This window comes from Crotalus tigris, unplaced genomic scaffold, assembly GCF_016545835.1.
Source record: "Crotalus tigris isolate CLP2741 ecotype Arizona unplaced genomic scaffold, ASM1654583v1 scf7180000024450.1299024, whole genome shotgun sequence".
Classification (NCBI taxonomy): domain Eukaryota; kingdom Metazoa; phylum Chordata; class Lepidosauria; order Squamata; family Viperidae; genus Crotalus; species Crotalus tigris.
The window spans coordinates 475,033-491,155 of record NW_024100619.1 but is presented as its reverse complement, the minus strand read 5'-3'; the positions used below and the strand labels follow the sequence as shown (position 1 = coordinate 491,155).

Sequence of the window (16,123 nt, the reverse complement as noted above, 5' to 3'; positions counted from 1 at the left end):
ATAGTCATTCTTGTCCTATTGCTCCCAGCATAGCCAAATATAATTTTTAAGTGGGCCACCATTTATAAACTTGGTTTTTCAAAGTTTTCAAGTCTGGGGGTGAAGGCCAGAAGTTGGGTCAGGATAGGAGGAACCAGGTTTTAAATGAGCAGGGTTTTGGGTTGTTGGTTTTTTTGTCTGTATAAATTCTAAACCAGGGGTCTTCAAACATGGCCCTTTTATGACTTGTGGACTTCAACTCCCAGAATTCCTCAGCCAGGCATGCTGGCTGAGGAATTCTGGGAGTTGAAGTCCACAAGTCATAAAAGGGCCAAGTTTGAAGACCCTGTTCTAAACACATTAGACCAGACACCTTTGTATGTTTCTACAATGATAAAATGGAGCTAACTACTAAACTTTATGGGGGAATAGTAAGAAGCAAATATAAAACAATTTAGAGATACGGCACTGCTACTAATGGAATATGAACTAGTGAATTTACTTTATTCCCTGCATTTGGAATAATATTTGCTAAAGACCATGTGTAAACTATTTTTCTTAGAAAGGAGTTGAACAGAATACTTCTCAATGAGTATCAATGAGAAGAATCCAGAAGCATCTAATTCCAGTTCATCAAACATGACTGGTTAATGCTAATTCTACTTTAATGATACATTCACAAGATCAAGAATTCCTAAAGAGGAATTTTCCATCTGGGCTTCTGATGCTCACAAGCTCACAGGTGAAGTGAGGATTTTGATCTTTTAGTATCTGTGAATACTGTACCAACCCAGACTCCAAGAAACCTGCAGCAGAAGATGTCACCTTGCTTTCATCATAATAATTCAACAGTTGTTTTTTTTTTAAAAAAAGAAAATTCAACTGCCAGTGTGAGAACCTAATTGCATCTCTCCAGTCCCACTGCCCCATGCCCCTCTGCATATTACTTGCAAAATAGCATGCAGGTCCACATAAGTCACTTCTGAGCTTGCAGCATCTAATCTGAACAGACAGTGGTAAAATAAATACAATGAAGATCTCTCTACTTTGTGTCTTGGCAAAGTAGATAGCAATTACTATGGTCAGGAAACAGACAACCTGATGCAAGAACATGTTATTGCTGCTCCCCTGTGGTTTGCAAAGTCTGAACCTGAGATTGTTATTTTTGTCTTGTGTATTTTAAAAAAAATACAGCTGAACAAGAAAAGAAATGGGAAAAGAAATGCACTAAAAAGATTTTTTTTCCTTTTAAAAGCTACACAAACAACCCTGAGGTATTGGCTCAAAAAAAAAAAAAAAACCAGCACGTGATACGAAAGGAGCAAATGCAAAATCAGATACACATAGAAGAAAATGTGCTTTCAGGGAGACAGTTCTGTGCCTTTACTTTAAATAGATGAGCAGCCCCTGGAGTGCCTCTGTGTCATGAACTGAATCCTTTGCTATTCACCACAAAATACGTCCAGAATAGCCAATAATGAAAATGTGCAACATCCTTCCCACTCTTGTGTTTTGACTGGGATCGTACATTTGTGGCCAATATTACCTTGACGTGCGTGTTCATTTGCTTGCCCTAAAGTTCCATTTTGTACCTGTTCAAGGCAATGTAAACAACGTGGCCCTCCAAGATAGAGGCCTTCGACAAATATTTCATACAACACTGGGACTGTAACATTTACCAAGTTAAAGCAGCCCACTTCCACGGAGAACTTCCACACCAGTGGTTCCCAGGGAAGTGAAACACTAAAGTGGAAACCCTCTGCTTGGTTGAGCTCATCTACACAATCAGTGGCTTACAAATAATCTAAAAAAATAACAACCCAGCTGCATGTAGTATTTCTCAAACAATCTTCTCCATCAGAAATATATGTGAATCTGCCTATTGTTCAGTGATGTTAAACCATTTTTTTTCCTCAACGAAGGCCAGCCCTACTATCAAGTTGATTGAGCAGCAGATTTCTACCAGTAAGAAGTGATCTAATTTACATTCTTCATTTTATTAGTATAGTTTAACAACTGGGAACATGTTCAATTATCCACGTGGTGTGAAAAAAATCCTGAGCTGGCTATGGCCTCTTCTGATTTAAGATGCACATTTTCTAAAAGGCGCCAGAGAAACCTTTACTCCATAAGAAGAAAAGTGTTACCTGCAAAAGAACTTTAATCCAAATTATTTCCTAGCGACTTATTTAGATGAAACCTTCAGAACTAGTTTTCTTGTCCTGGTCATCGACATTAGTCTCTTAAGCTCAAGACAAATAAAATCTCTGGCCAAGCTGAAGTTCTTAATAACATTCTAGAGGCTTAGAAGATAGATGATGAAAATGGAATTTGGAATGGGCTGGCAAGAGCTTCACATTACGTCTAAAATATTCTTTATCCTTTCTAGAACTTCATTTCTTGAAAGGCTTGTTCACTTTGATGACCTGCTAAGTGAATTTTGTCTTTGGACTGTTCGCTCACTGACTGATTTGCATTCACTGAGAAATCCCTGATTGATGGTGAATGAGTACTTAAGAGGAAACAGAGATTTTGGATGGAGAATTGAAGTTAAAATGTCGGTTCTTGCAGTAGTAAAAAGGACACTGCCTCTTGGCAGCTTCCCTAAAGTAGGCCTGAGGATATTTATGAGATTTTTACTCTAGTACCACAACATAATTTATTCAACATTTCCATGGTCTTAGTTCTCCAAAATTCTCTTCCATCTCCATTTGCCTTCCACAGATGCTGGGTTTAACATTGTTTGAACAAGAGGAGCCATTCGGAATAGCCTGCCCTTGGATTTAAGAGCACAGCTCACCAGTTCTCCTAAGTCAATGGGGAATTAAATACTCTGGCCTTCTGAAAAGACCCCCCCCCCACACACACACAAACACTGGGTTCAGATCTAATGTGCTCCCTTTACAGACTGCACATATTTAATTGAATATATAGCTCCTATGCAGTCTGCTCCCCCTTCCTACTCAAGGTACCCTTTTTCTTATAGCTAAGCCTACTCTTATAGTCATAACTCTTATTATCCCCTGCTCAGACCAGGAAGGAGAAGATTTTATGGCTTTGATTGCAGGTGTGATAGAACAAGGAAATAAAGAAGCATTAAGAAGAATTCCTGGCTCAGTTTGAGTTAAAGATTTTCTCACTTTTTTAAAAAATAAAAAGCAGATGCCCATATACACACCCATACATCCATGCACATGTGCACATGCATACACACACACACACACCTCTTTTTCTTTTTGGGGGGTGCCTCCACTACTGATGCAAGGAGCCACAGGTCTAAGATATTGCTTTGAAACTTGTGTTTCAGATTTAAATACCGTACACATAAAAACGGAGCTGGAGAACTGCCCCTACATTGTCTGAAAATCATTGCCAGAATGAACAGCTTCAAATAAATTAGAAAGAAAAGTTGAAAATTATTTGTCTCAATAAAAACTGTAGTAAAACCTTTAAACTTTTTTCTTTGTGTTTTTTTTCTCTCTTTTATATTATATAATATATATTTATACATGTATAGGACTGCAGAACAGCAGCTTTAAAGAATACTAGCCAGAGAAACACAAAGGCCCATGCTCAGTATAGGAAGAGGGGAGTCTCGGAAAAGAAGCCTCTCCGGGTTTCTGCACCTGAATTTGGGAAAGAGACACCAATATATTGTACAACCCTGATGGGAATAGAAATGCCCCTGCTGTAATGGAAACGGATAGGCAAAATCTCAATTACTTCCTATACGTTAGATAGGAATGTATTAATTATAATGAGTAATACACTCTTCAAAGAAAAGAACCTGCTTCCCTTTAACTCTTCCTGTTAATCTGTGGATCAAAGAGCAACCATTTTCCTCCAAGAAAACTATCACTCCTCCCAAGCTTCAACTTCGCCCTGGTTTCTCTTTCAACCCCATTGTAGGAGACATGCATCAGCTCTCCCCCGTTCCCTCTGAAGGGGAAGAGAAAGCACCCTTTGCATGCAAAAGGAAAGAACCCAATATTTAAAGAGTTAATATACTCTCCACCTACCCAAAAAAGGGAATGTGATTGTGGTTTGTCGTGGTGGTGGTGGTGGAGGTAGGAACCAAAGGAGGCACTAAGCATGCACCATTATGTTTCTTGACTTCAGATTCCTTTAGCTTTTTGCCTTCGTTTTAGTGGATATGCCCTTTGGAAATGCACACGGGCACATGAGAAAAGGCTCTAACACATACCCACACCCTCCTCAGTTAAATATGTCACCAATCTTTCTCCTCATCCCTACCTCCCTTCCCCCCGCCCCACATCCCCAGATGCACCCACACTTGCTCTCAAATCTCACACAGTGAAAAATCAGGACACCTCTATGATCTCCATGCTGCCCGAAAAGCTAGACTGTTTGCTAATTTTGCCCAGGTCTTCCCGAGATCTGCTCTCTGACAAGGTTTCTTCAAATTCCATTTGGCAGCTCCTTCTTTTGAACTGCTTCTCGGGCATGGTGTCCTCGTGCCAGCTGTGTCGCACCTCTCGCTGCTCTCCTCGTTGCTTGTCCCTCAATCTGATCTCACAGCTTGCCTGGATTGTGCTGCAGCTGAACGAGGAGTAGGTGGTGGCACTGGCAAAGAGAGTCCCACTCCCACTGCCTTTGCTGCCTGTTGCTGAGTCTGTGCTGAAGTACCAGGGGTTCTCCGTAGAAGGCGTGCTTGGGGATTCCACGTGCATTCCCCAAGTACCAGCAGTGGAGGGGGTTGTGGCTGGCTGGGCCAGCTGCTGCCCTACATTGGGAAGGCTCAGCCGAAGGGTCTGCTTCAGATTGTCCTCCGTGCTGGTGCTTTTGTGCATGGCACACATCCCACTGAAATTCAGGCTCAGCCCATGGGCAGGGGAGCCTGCTTGGTGCCTGTGCTTCCGTCGTTGTCGTACTTTGGCCTCTAGAATGAAGTCAGGTCCACTGGGCCAGTCAGAACCATCTGGAACAGGAGAGAACTGACACGTACCATTGGGACCTGAAGGGCTGTCCAACTTACAAAGCTTGGGAGTTTCCCCTACTTCTGTAGGAACTGGGATCTCCTGCCTTTGAGTAGGACAGTAGGCTGACTTGATGTCCAGAGAAAAAGAACGCTTTAGTCGGTTGGTGTCTTGGATGCGCTCAGAAGATAAATGCAGCCCATTGAGTCCTTGCTGCAATGCCATTGGTGAGACAACCTTTGAAATTCCTAGTGATCGTTCAGAGTCAATGGAGGATGTTTCCAAGATTGTGCTTTTTAATACCTCCTCAGACTTTTCCGAGATAAACAGAGTCTGGGGTCTATTACCTTCGCAAGTCTCAAAGTATTCTTGCTGGGGTTCCCCTTCACCTTTCTCTCCTTGGGCCTTCAAAGCCTTGAGTAGCTTCAAACTTCTCTCATACTCTAGGAGTTGACCTAAGAAGTTGAAATTGGGTGATATGGAGGGACGTCTGTCTTTGACAAACCTGTTGGGGCAAGCAAAGAGCCATGATTATTACATGGCATTTTCTTACTTCCAATAAAGATATATTTTATAGATCTTGAAAGCATATATTTTATAGATCTTGAACATCTAATCAGCAAGCCATGGTTGTAAAAGATTCTTAAAAACTCTATAATTCAAAGCAACACTAGAAACTAATTATATTCATCTTTCCCACATGCCCATGGCTTTAAAAAGTAGAGATATATTTAAGGATCTCTCCTTGTCCAATAGAAGATCAACACAAATTTCAAGGGTTCAGCAAAGTGGTTATATGTGTTGATTCCATACCCATATATAAGCCCTTACTGTATAGAGCAGAGGTCCCCAATCTTTTGGGCACCAGAGACCGGTTTTGTGGAGAGAGATTTTTCCGTGGACTGGAAAATGCATGGTTTTGTGTGCTGCTTGCATTCCACAGATGTGGCTTTGCTTGTTTGTTACGGACCGGTTGCTAGTATGCCATGGACCGGTACTGGTCGACGGACCGGGGGTTGGGGACCCCTGGTATAGAGTATTAGTTCAGCACTTCATTTTTTTTTATCAGTGTGCCTTATCAGTTTAAAAAAAAACAAATTTACTGTGAATCACAAAATGACTAAATTTACATGTGAGTGATCCCAAACATTCAAAGAGTGGGAGCCAATCATCAGGCTACCACAAGCTCGACAGTTACATAAATCAGCTTCTAAACTTACACTAAGAAACTGGGCCAAGAATTAAGAATTAGAGCAGTGGTTCTCAACCTTTTTAATGCCGCGACCCCCAACCAGTCGTAAGTCGAGGACTACTCAACCGATCATAAGTCGAGGACTGTTTGCAGAATGGGACTTTTGGCAGGCTCAGCAGGGCAGAGGCAGCCTGGACAATTCCTATTGGCTTTTGAAAGCCAATAGAATTAGACTCTATTCAAGAGAGTCTATTCTATTGGCTTTCAAAAGCCAATAGAATAAAAGGGAGTAGCACAGCTAAGGAAAACGGGAAAAAAATGGCGGACTGCGTTGTTTGGCGACCCCTGTGAAATGGTCGTTCGACCCCAAATGGGGTCCCGACCCACAGGTTGAGAACCACTGAATTAGAGCTTCACAAAAGGCATAACATTTATGGTATTATTTTCTTTTTTATGTGCTCCACTTGTCTTTTTGTGGGGGGACATAGAGAAAAAAAAGCTTGACTTCAAAAACAGCTATTAAAAAAAATAAAACCTGTCCTAAGGAGCTTTTGAGGATTGGGTGGGAGGGGAGAAGGGAAGGTGGGGGTGGGTGGGGAAGAACCAGCCAGCCAACTATTCTCCTTGGAAAGGAAAAAGAATCAGCATCTTCTGGAAATTTGTAGAAACCTACCTGTAGGCATCATCTGAAGACATGCCCATGGTCTTCATGATGTATGCAATGGCAATGGTGGCCGATCGGGAAATGCCTGCCAAGCAGTGCACAATCACCTGGCAGCTAGAAACCTTGGCCTTATCTGCAGCACAAGAAAGCAGAGGTCACTTCAAGCAAAGACATCTTAAAGACTACCAAGACTCATTTCAGATCATTTCAGATTCGGTGAAGTAAAAGCTTATCTTACCAAATCTGAAATCTTAAATATGTCATAAACTTCCTTGTTGTCTTTGTTGCTGCAGACTAACCTTGCTCTCCCTTGGTGACCAGAAGGAAAAAGCAATAAACCATATGAACAAGATATTTATCTCTGCACAGGTGGATGCTTTAAGCCAAAACTTGCTTTAATTTAAGTGAAACCTTGTTTTGATTGATTAATTGGGAGGTGGGGGGATGGTCACTCTGGTAAGCTGAACACCATGGCATCATAGGGCCATATAGTTCATCATTTGTTTATTGACATCCTTATGCAAATCACATCATTTGTATAGTAATGTCATTAGGTAAATTATGGACTGTTGCAAATTAAGGTTTAGGTTTCACTGTGCTTCTCATGCTGGTTACCCAGTTTTTGCATTTAGCTTGCAGCAAGAAGAGGGAATCTGATTGTTGTAATCCAGTTGTATATTCCATATATAATATTGGAATCAGAGAACTTGCATAGTGCAAATTTAAAATAGTTTAAAGGAACCAAATAGGCAAATATGTCCACTCGTCCCTTATGAGGGGGTGATTTGATTCTTACAGCCTGGACTATGGCTGTCTATTTGACAATCATTTGCAACAAATTGTGTTGCTTTGACATGATAAAAATTATGGAACAAATAAATAAAGCCTGGATTAAAAATCTGGGCACAGAATTCATTTATTTAAGCATAGCATCAATTAAACAAGTCAACAAATATCTGCATTGTTTACAAATGTTTCATTAATTAATTAATTAATTCATTCATTCATCCATCCATCCTGTAGATATTTTGGATATTAACATTCCTAAATCCTAAAGGTCATTCTGGCTCTGAACTATGGGAGTTGATTCAATACTCCAGAACGTACCAGGATGATCAAGAGTGCTTTCACAGACAATCTGAAGCACTGCTTACATTCTATATCTTAAGAAATAAATTATTTCTTCTACATATGTAGTTGTTTAACAAATAATATCTGAATAAGCCTGGCTGTTCTGAAGTTTAAAAAGCATATTCATCAAAGGAAGGAGCAGTATTTGTCTCAAGTAGTACTAATTGTTCCTCTGTGATATCCAAATTTACATCAGCCTTATCATCTGGCCATCAGCACCAGGAACTTGTTTTGTGCAAGGGAGAAGGTCCATCTTCCAAAGGCAGGCTGGTATTTTGCACACGGTAGATCTTTAAAATATGGGATCAATGGAACGGGAGAGGGGGAACTGAGCAAATTGGTCATCATTTGCCACAACAGCAGAGAAACTGAAAAGGTATGAAAACATGTTTTTTCAAGAGCTTTTTACCAATAAGTCTGGTCTTACCAATGAACTCAATCGATTTATCCAGCCAAGGAAGCAGTTTCTCACAGTAATTGTCATTGACTGGAATGCGCATGAAGTGACTGTCACAGATGAAATCTGGTTTGGGACATGAATTGCTGGCGTTGAGAACATAGCTGATCCCATTCTGGGTCATCAGGTCCTGAAGGAAAAAAGAGCTAAGTTCTTACATTTGTCATTGAGTGCAGAATCCTCTCCCCTATTCTTCCAGATTATGCTCTAGTTTTAAGAGGCAGTGGAAATCCAGAAGATATTGAACTACAGTTCTCAACGCCACAGTCAGTATGGCCAAAGAGAAGGAGGCAAGGAATTACACATTGACAATGTTGAGAAGGTTACAGATTTTCCACTCCTAGTACATTCTCCTCCTTTCTCACTTGTACTGTATCTCCTACTAGACTGTCTACCATCAGGTTTTGTAGCCATAGAGGGCTTCTATGTATTTTAGCCACCAGTTTAAAATTGTTGAGCAGCTTCTTGTCATAACAAAGAGCTGCACCTTCACCAACCAAGTCAAGAGCAACACAATATTCCTCTTGTTGAATTACCATTTTTTTCTCCACAGTCCCTGGGCAATAAACCCCAACCTCAAATTCTAGGAGCCAGCCAAACTCCCAAGCTTACATTCTTAGCATTTTTTCATTCTTGTGTCTTTCTACTCCCTGTATAAAATGTTATTTTCTTTCTTTCTGCACCTCTAATTTAGATGCTTCCTCCCACCTCCCTGTGAGCAAATACGCTACTGGCTCCCTCCTGCCTAGGATACATGCCCACTGATATTGTAATAATGACTTCTTTCTTAGTCTCTCTTCCCTGCAGCCCTATCATAGCCAAAGCATTCTGGCACCTTTTGAAAGACAGTGCTGCTCCCTCCCTCTCTTCTACCCAATGCCCATCTTTATGCATTTGGGGGCCCTCTCAAAGGATTTTTTCTTGCAGATGTAGGCTGTGCTGCCTACACTCTCTGGCACCTCAACTTACCATCAGTCACAGCTGAATGCCAAGGCTAATACCTCATCCTCTGGCTGGACATGGAAAAGCTGAGGTCAGTGTTGTTCTTTAGCCTGGCTGGCACTGTACTCTGGCAATACAAAACTGGCTCCCCTCACATAACATTTCTTAGGGACAGCCTCACCATCCTGATATTCCCACTGCTAATGCCTTTAATGCTTCAAGGGAAGCCTATGAAGCCTCTCTCTCTCTGCACCCTTCAGAGGTCCAGAGAGAGAGAGAGAGAGAGAGAGACTGTTGTTCAACTGGGTGATGTACGATTGCCCACAGGGAGCAAACGACTCTTGGTGCCTTTACAGAAGAAGATACAGATTCTACAAGACAAGCCCAGCTCCCTCCATGCCACAGAGTACCTTATTTAAGACATCTTTCTGGGAACCTAGATAGAGGTGAGGCAAGATGCGTGTTGGGCCAACATTGGCCACTGGCAAGCATGGCTGCGAGATACTCATTGGCAGGATGGCAGTTGGTTTTCCTTCACAGAGTCCTGGGAAACAAGACGAAAAGGTGGCAAAGCCCCCTGAAGGAAAGAAAGGAAGGAAAGAGGAATTAGGAGCAATATTTTCTTTTTCATTAACTGCATTTTACTTGTAATATTCTACACTCATTCTAATCACCTATCACTTCAGTACTGAACTAAACTTTCTATCTGTGGAACTATTTGGCAGTACAGCCCTTAGCTTTCATAAAAACATTTGTTATTGTTGTTAATCGCGAAGTCGTGTCCGACGCATCGCGATCCCATGGACAAAATTCCTCCAGGCGTTCCTGTCCTCTACCATCTTCTGGAGTCCATTTAAGTTCACACCTACTGCTTCAGTGACTCCATCCAGCCACCTCATTCTCTGTCGTCCTGTTCTTCTATTGCCCTCAATCTTTCCCAACATTAGGCCCTTCTCCAGTGAGTCCTTCCTTCTCATCAGGTGGCCAAAGTATTTGAGTTTCAACTTCAGGATCTGGCCTTCTAAAGAGCAGTCGGGGTTGATCTCTTCTAGGACTGACCGGTTTGAACGCCTTGCAGTCCAAGGGACTCGCAGGAGTCTTCTCCAGCACCATAGTTCAAAGGCCTCAATTCTTTTGCGCTCAGCCTTTCTTATGGTCCAACTTTCACAGCCATACATTGCAACTGGGAAAACCATGGCCTGGACTATACGCACTTTTGTTGGCAGGGTGATGTCTCTGCTTTTTAGAATGCTGTCTAGATTTGCCATAGCTTTCCTTCCCAGGAGCAAGCGTCTTTTAATTATAAAAACATTAGACATGCATATAAAAGCAAATAACTGATTTTGGTGACAGATTTTTTTTCAAGCAACTTACAAAGGGAATGTACCTGTTCCTAGCTAAGAAGCAAGTATGGCTCTTGGGGATATTGCTATAGCTGTCCTGGTGTTAGGCTTTGTCAATGTGTTGCATTCCCACACTCTTCAACTTTCCTTTTCACTTGCCTACTACATTGTCTCCTTCTTTAGCCGCTGCAATCTGTTCCAGAGATTTTGTCATTAAATGAAATGGTCACTACATGAACACATAACTCGGAGACAGAGGAGAAGATTGCTGGTTGCTACAAAGGTTGGTGGTTGCTGCCAGCTCATTCAGATAAAATTCATGCAATCTACACTAGGGTTACTCTGACTCCAGTGTTTCTGATTGTCAGGTCCAGAAATGTGGTTATAAGCGCGCACGTTGGTTGGAGCATGAATTTATTTTACTACTATTTATTACCATTGTATTTGCAAATGATGGCTAACTAAGGTAGTTGCTAAATGGGGAGTAGCTGTTCCAGGATCAGTATTTCATTAGTGTCCGTTGTCATCTCTCTTAAAAGTTTCCTGATCTGCTATTTGCTAAAAATTGTCAACGTGAGTAATATTCTTTTGTTTTCTTACAACTCTATTTCATGAAACAGAATTTCATACGCCTACTTCATATCTTACTATTACCAAACTATTACTTAGTTAAGAAACATAGTTAAACAAATATTAATGTAAAAAATAGAAAGAGAATAAGCAAAGAAAGTATGGTTAGAAGGATGAATTAAATTGTTAACTTCAGTTTCTCATCCCTCCTTAGTTCATTTGATCCGTTTTCCACATCATTTTGAAATTGTTAAAAATACGTATACAAATGTTACTAGAAAAATCCAATTCCCTTACATTATTTTTTATTTCCTCCATACTTATTTTGTGTTTTTTTTCTTTAAATTCAGATATATACACCACAAATTGGTGGAGAACTGTGACTATTAGAAGATAATTATATTCTACTTACATTTATTTAGTAAATAGCAATAGCACTTAGACTTTACATAGTGCTTTACAGCCATCTCTAAGTGGGTTTACAGAGTCAGCATATTATCCCTAACAAACTGGGTCCTCATTTTACCAACCTTGGAAGGATGGAAGGCCAAGTCAACCTTGACCTGGTGAGGATCGAACTCCTGGCAGCAAGCAGAATCAATCTGAATACTGTATTCTAATCACTGTGCCACTATCGTTCACGCACTTTTTTAAAAAAAAAATCAAAACTCAAATGGATACAATTCTTTCTTCTTTTTTTAAGCCAGATTGTTAAAAATCAACAAAACAAACTGGAAAAATGAACCTCGAACCTACATTCTATAGTTCTAAAAACAACTTTAATAAATTTAAATCCAGTAAGAATCAATCAAATTCTCTCAAAAGAATGAGTAAGTATTTTCTAGAATTCTTCAGACTTATAGCATATTGTTCAAATAGGAATTCTGGATCCTTGGAGAAACTATTTTTTGTGGATAAATACTTGAAAAGAATTATATAAACCAACAAGGGAAAACACTTAGACTTTGATAAATAACTGTATTTCCTAAAGCAAGAGATGAGGGATATTTACAACAATGCTTCTGTCAAGACAAAGCATCAATTTGCATATATTGCATGCTCCAATAAAAATCCACATTTTAAACCTAAGATTCATGACTTAGCTCATTTATCATATGCATTAATCACTTTGTTCTTTCAGTGCTTACTGTAATAACAATGGCTGGATTTTCCATTCACTGTTGCTTTTCCTTTTTCCAAAAGCCAATTTCAAGACTGTCTGTTTATCACCCATCGATTCCAACTATTTACAGAATCTATGCTACCTAATAAAAATCCCAAGTCTCTCTAGAGAGCACCATGTTATTTTTTGACATTACGCTTTCGGTGTTTTACAGATCACTATTCCCAATGCATGAGCAAGCAGCATAGGTTTGTTCCAGCTTGCACATTTTTAACTGATTACAAAACAACTGACTATCTTAGTGATAGGAAGTAGCAGACAGACAGACAGTGTAAAATAATAAAATAAAATAAAATAAAATGAAATAAAATAAAACAAAAAATAAAATAAAAAATAAAATAAAATAAAATACAGGAATCTGCAGGGGGGAGGTGGACCGTAAGCTTGTGTGCATGTGTGTAATTCTAGGAAGGCAGGAAATAAACTACCCGGACTGGAATTTGGTCAGGGCTTTGAGGGATAATTTTACTCTTCATTTATAAATAGTCCTCTTGAGAATCTTTAGCAGTCACATGTGAGTGAGATTTGTCATCTGAGAAACAGCAGACTGAACAGTTGCCAGTGTTGTTATATCCTGGTTTAAGAGGGTCTAAGTCAAGAGAGTAGCTTTGAGCAATGGTTTTAAAAATGTTCACCGTTAGAAACCATTCCTGTGTTGATTTTTTAATCAAGGAAAGCCTGCTGTATTGCAGAAAATTGATGGCCATTTTTCCATGTGTGTTATAGCATCACTTCAGATTAGACATGCTGAACTAACTGCTATCTGCTAAGAAATGAGAATATAATATTAAGTTTTCAAGTAATGGATCAATTCTCGCATACACACAAAGGTCTGCGCCTGTTATACCAATCCAGGACTTTAAAAATATAAAGAAAAATGGTCCTGCAAGGTGTTCCTGAGTTGAAGATGTGTCCCAGGTCTGAAAAGGTAGAAAGTTATGGATCTAAACCACATCCAAGACTTTCCCATCTTTGCACACTTATAAAAGAGTTTTTTAGTTTGTTTCAGGTAAGCACGTATTTTCTAATTGAGGAACACCTAATGACAGATTTATCCCTGAAGAACCATTTGAAGATTACGGAATGAACCAATCACTCCCAGGATCTTTTCAAAGCACTGATCCCATAATTTTAGATCTTGTTCCTTTGTCCATCATCAATCATCTCTGGTTGATTCACAGCCAGTACAGAAGCTGGGTTTGTATAGTTGACAGAGACCCATGTCACTTTGGCAGTGTTTCAGCATCTTCCTTCCTTTACTCTCTCTCTCCAGCTCCTACTCAAGTACATAAAAAGATCTTTTCTCATTCAAGCTCTGGCAACTGGCCAATTAAGCAGCTCCTAGTGTAGGTTAATTAGAAAAATGAGTCTATATGCTGAGTGGGTGGTCAAGGTATTTAGACAGAGAGGGCAGGATTTCATTTCTGATCAGATCCTTTGAGCAAAACGTAATATCTGATTCATGTTTTTCCATTTTTTTTCCTCTCCCTTTTTTTTAAACTGCTCACACGCTCCTTAGCTACATTTCCTAGAACTCTTCGCTGTGGGAGTCTGGCTTACATTAACTCCTAATTCGGATCTAACAGTGTTTGTTTTTCCAGTTAAGTATCAGACTGAAAACAAGCAAAAAGTCCACTATTAACTGACAGATATTTCCTCTATGACCAGATAACTACTAAAAATATTGAAATTTGAGTTTTCAGGATCTCTTTGTCAATTTGAGATGCAGAGAGTTAATGCTTTGTGCAGCACTACCTCTCCCATGACATCATTCCCTCAACCAGGATATTAAATCAGAATGAATGAAATGAGATTAGTGCAGGTGTCCATGAGCTATGGTTACTTCTATTTATTGCCCCTCTGCCTTTTGCATTCCGTTTCACCAGAGGAGTACACTCAGATGCATGTATTTCTGCCCTTTTACTTGCACCACATGTAAGATGACAGACTAGCAGTCAAAATGGAAGCATTCCAGATGCATTTCTAACAGAAGCCATATTGTACCTAGCACAATACAACTGTTCTACCTGTTAGCATATCACAACATAAATAATTTAGTCTGTTGAAGAGAAGAAAGCATGTATTCTAACTGATTTAGTCCTCAAGGCCAGGGCAAAGCAGTACTGATGTCAGATCTGTGGATTTAGAGAAAGATTTGATCTAATGCTGCAAGGAGGAGATGATTTTAGCAGCAAAAATGATGCAAAGCAGGCTATACAGAACCCTCCCTCTTTCTGCTGATCAACCTCCTTTCCCCCCCCCAAAAAATCATTCCAAATATTCAGAACTCAAGAACGATCAATCTTCATCATGTCCATCAGGAAAAAAAAAACCCTAGGATTTTATATATGGTGACAGCAGAAAGATTGCTCTATGCACAAAAGTGGAAGGATGCCTCGATTCCTACCATGGACGAAGGGTTGCAAATGCGGATAGAATTAGCAGAGATGGCCAATTTGACTGTGCTGATCAAAGAAAAGAACACAAGTACTTTTGTTTCTACTTGGAAACTACTTCTGGATTTTGTGTTCAGGTGGAAAAAAATGATATTATGATTTGGGGTTTTACTGATTAGACTGGTGGCTTTTGCTTACAATAAAGGCTAGCTGCCTTTCTACTTTGAAATCAAGGGAGGAAAATATAACAAGCAGTTCCTTTTACCATTATGACTCTTTGGCAGGATATCTGGTTTGGGAATGGCATTCTCTTGGCATGAATGGAATTGAGAGAGGGAATGAATCCCTAAGTGGAACAGTGTGGGTAGAAGCAGCTCTTGGGTTTCTTGTAGTTCCTCCCTCTGGTAGGAAATTTGTCTGAAACCTGGCAAGATACTAATTGCTTATCCCAGTGCTTCCCAAACTGGACAATTTTAAGGCATGAGGACTTCAACTCCCAGAATTCCACAGCCAGCGTTGCTGGCTGTGGAATTTTGGGAGTTGAAGTCCACATGCCTTAAAATTGTCAAGTTTGGGAAACACTGGCTTATCCTGTCCAGAATCCCGAATCAAAGCTGCTGCATTCTTTGACACTTTAGATAAGATTCCCAGTCAACCACTAACCTGTATTTGCACTGTGGCAAGTTGAAAATAAACAGAATGGATGTAAGTAGATATGGAATATAGCATGAAGAGAAATCTTGATTGTCTACCTAGGTTCCATCTATTAGAAAGCACCTGGATATTACCAAAGGTGGGACACATCACGGCAACTGTGAACTTCTTTTTTTGTTGTTTGAAATGTTTTATCGAATTATCAACTTTAGAAGTTGGAGAACTCACAGAGTATTCTATTTAATATATTTTTTAAAAAAATTATTTCCTTTTGTCCTCCCTTCTCAAATCTGCTCTGAAGACTTCTCCAACCTGCCATTACAGATTTGGGGCAGGAGAGGTAGGAAGCATTTGTTTTATTGGTGGATGCCATTTCATCAGCGGAATGACATAACTGCACACACCCAAGAGCAACTTCCCTTTTTAAGTACCTTAAAGAATCCTAGGGATAGTGAGGCAGCCTTTTGTAGTCTGGTATCCTTTTAGAAGGTACAACCCTTAATAGCTTCCTAACTCTTAGTTTTGCTTTGACAATGTATATGGTTACACAAAAGGCTATTTACTGTACTATCCATAGCATTTCATTTGGTCTGCACTGGAGCAAGAAAATTGCTTGAACTGATCACAGCAACCATAAACAATAATTTTGTACATTATCTCTTAAAACCATAATAG

General features: G+C 39.9%; 1 protein-coding gene across 4 annotated transcripts in view; it reads right to left on the bottom strand.

Moving 5' to 3' along the window:
• Window positions 1–275: 275 nt before the first annotated feature.
• Window positions 276–16,123, bottom strand: part of DUSP8 (dual specificity phosphatase 8) — a 105,740-nt gene continuing 89,892 nt past the window's right edge. For all 4 annotated transcript variants that reach the window (XM_039332134.1, XM_039332136.1, XM_039332135.1 and 1 more), the window contains 4 exons: window positions 9,713–9,879; window positions 8,331–8,490; window positions 6,782–6,905; window positions 276–5,421 (listed from right to left, as the gene is read on the bottom strand). In XM_039332134.1, the coding sequence (XP_039188068.1) occupies window positions 4,302–5,421; window positions 6,782–6,905; window positions 8,331–8,490; window positions 9,713–9,879 (1,571 nt within the window). In that variant the 3' untranslated portion in view covers window positions 276–4,301. The remainder of the gene's footprint in view (window positions 5,422–6,781; window positions 6,906–8,330; window positions 8,491–9,712; window positions 9,880–16,123) is intronic.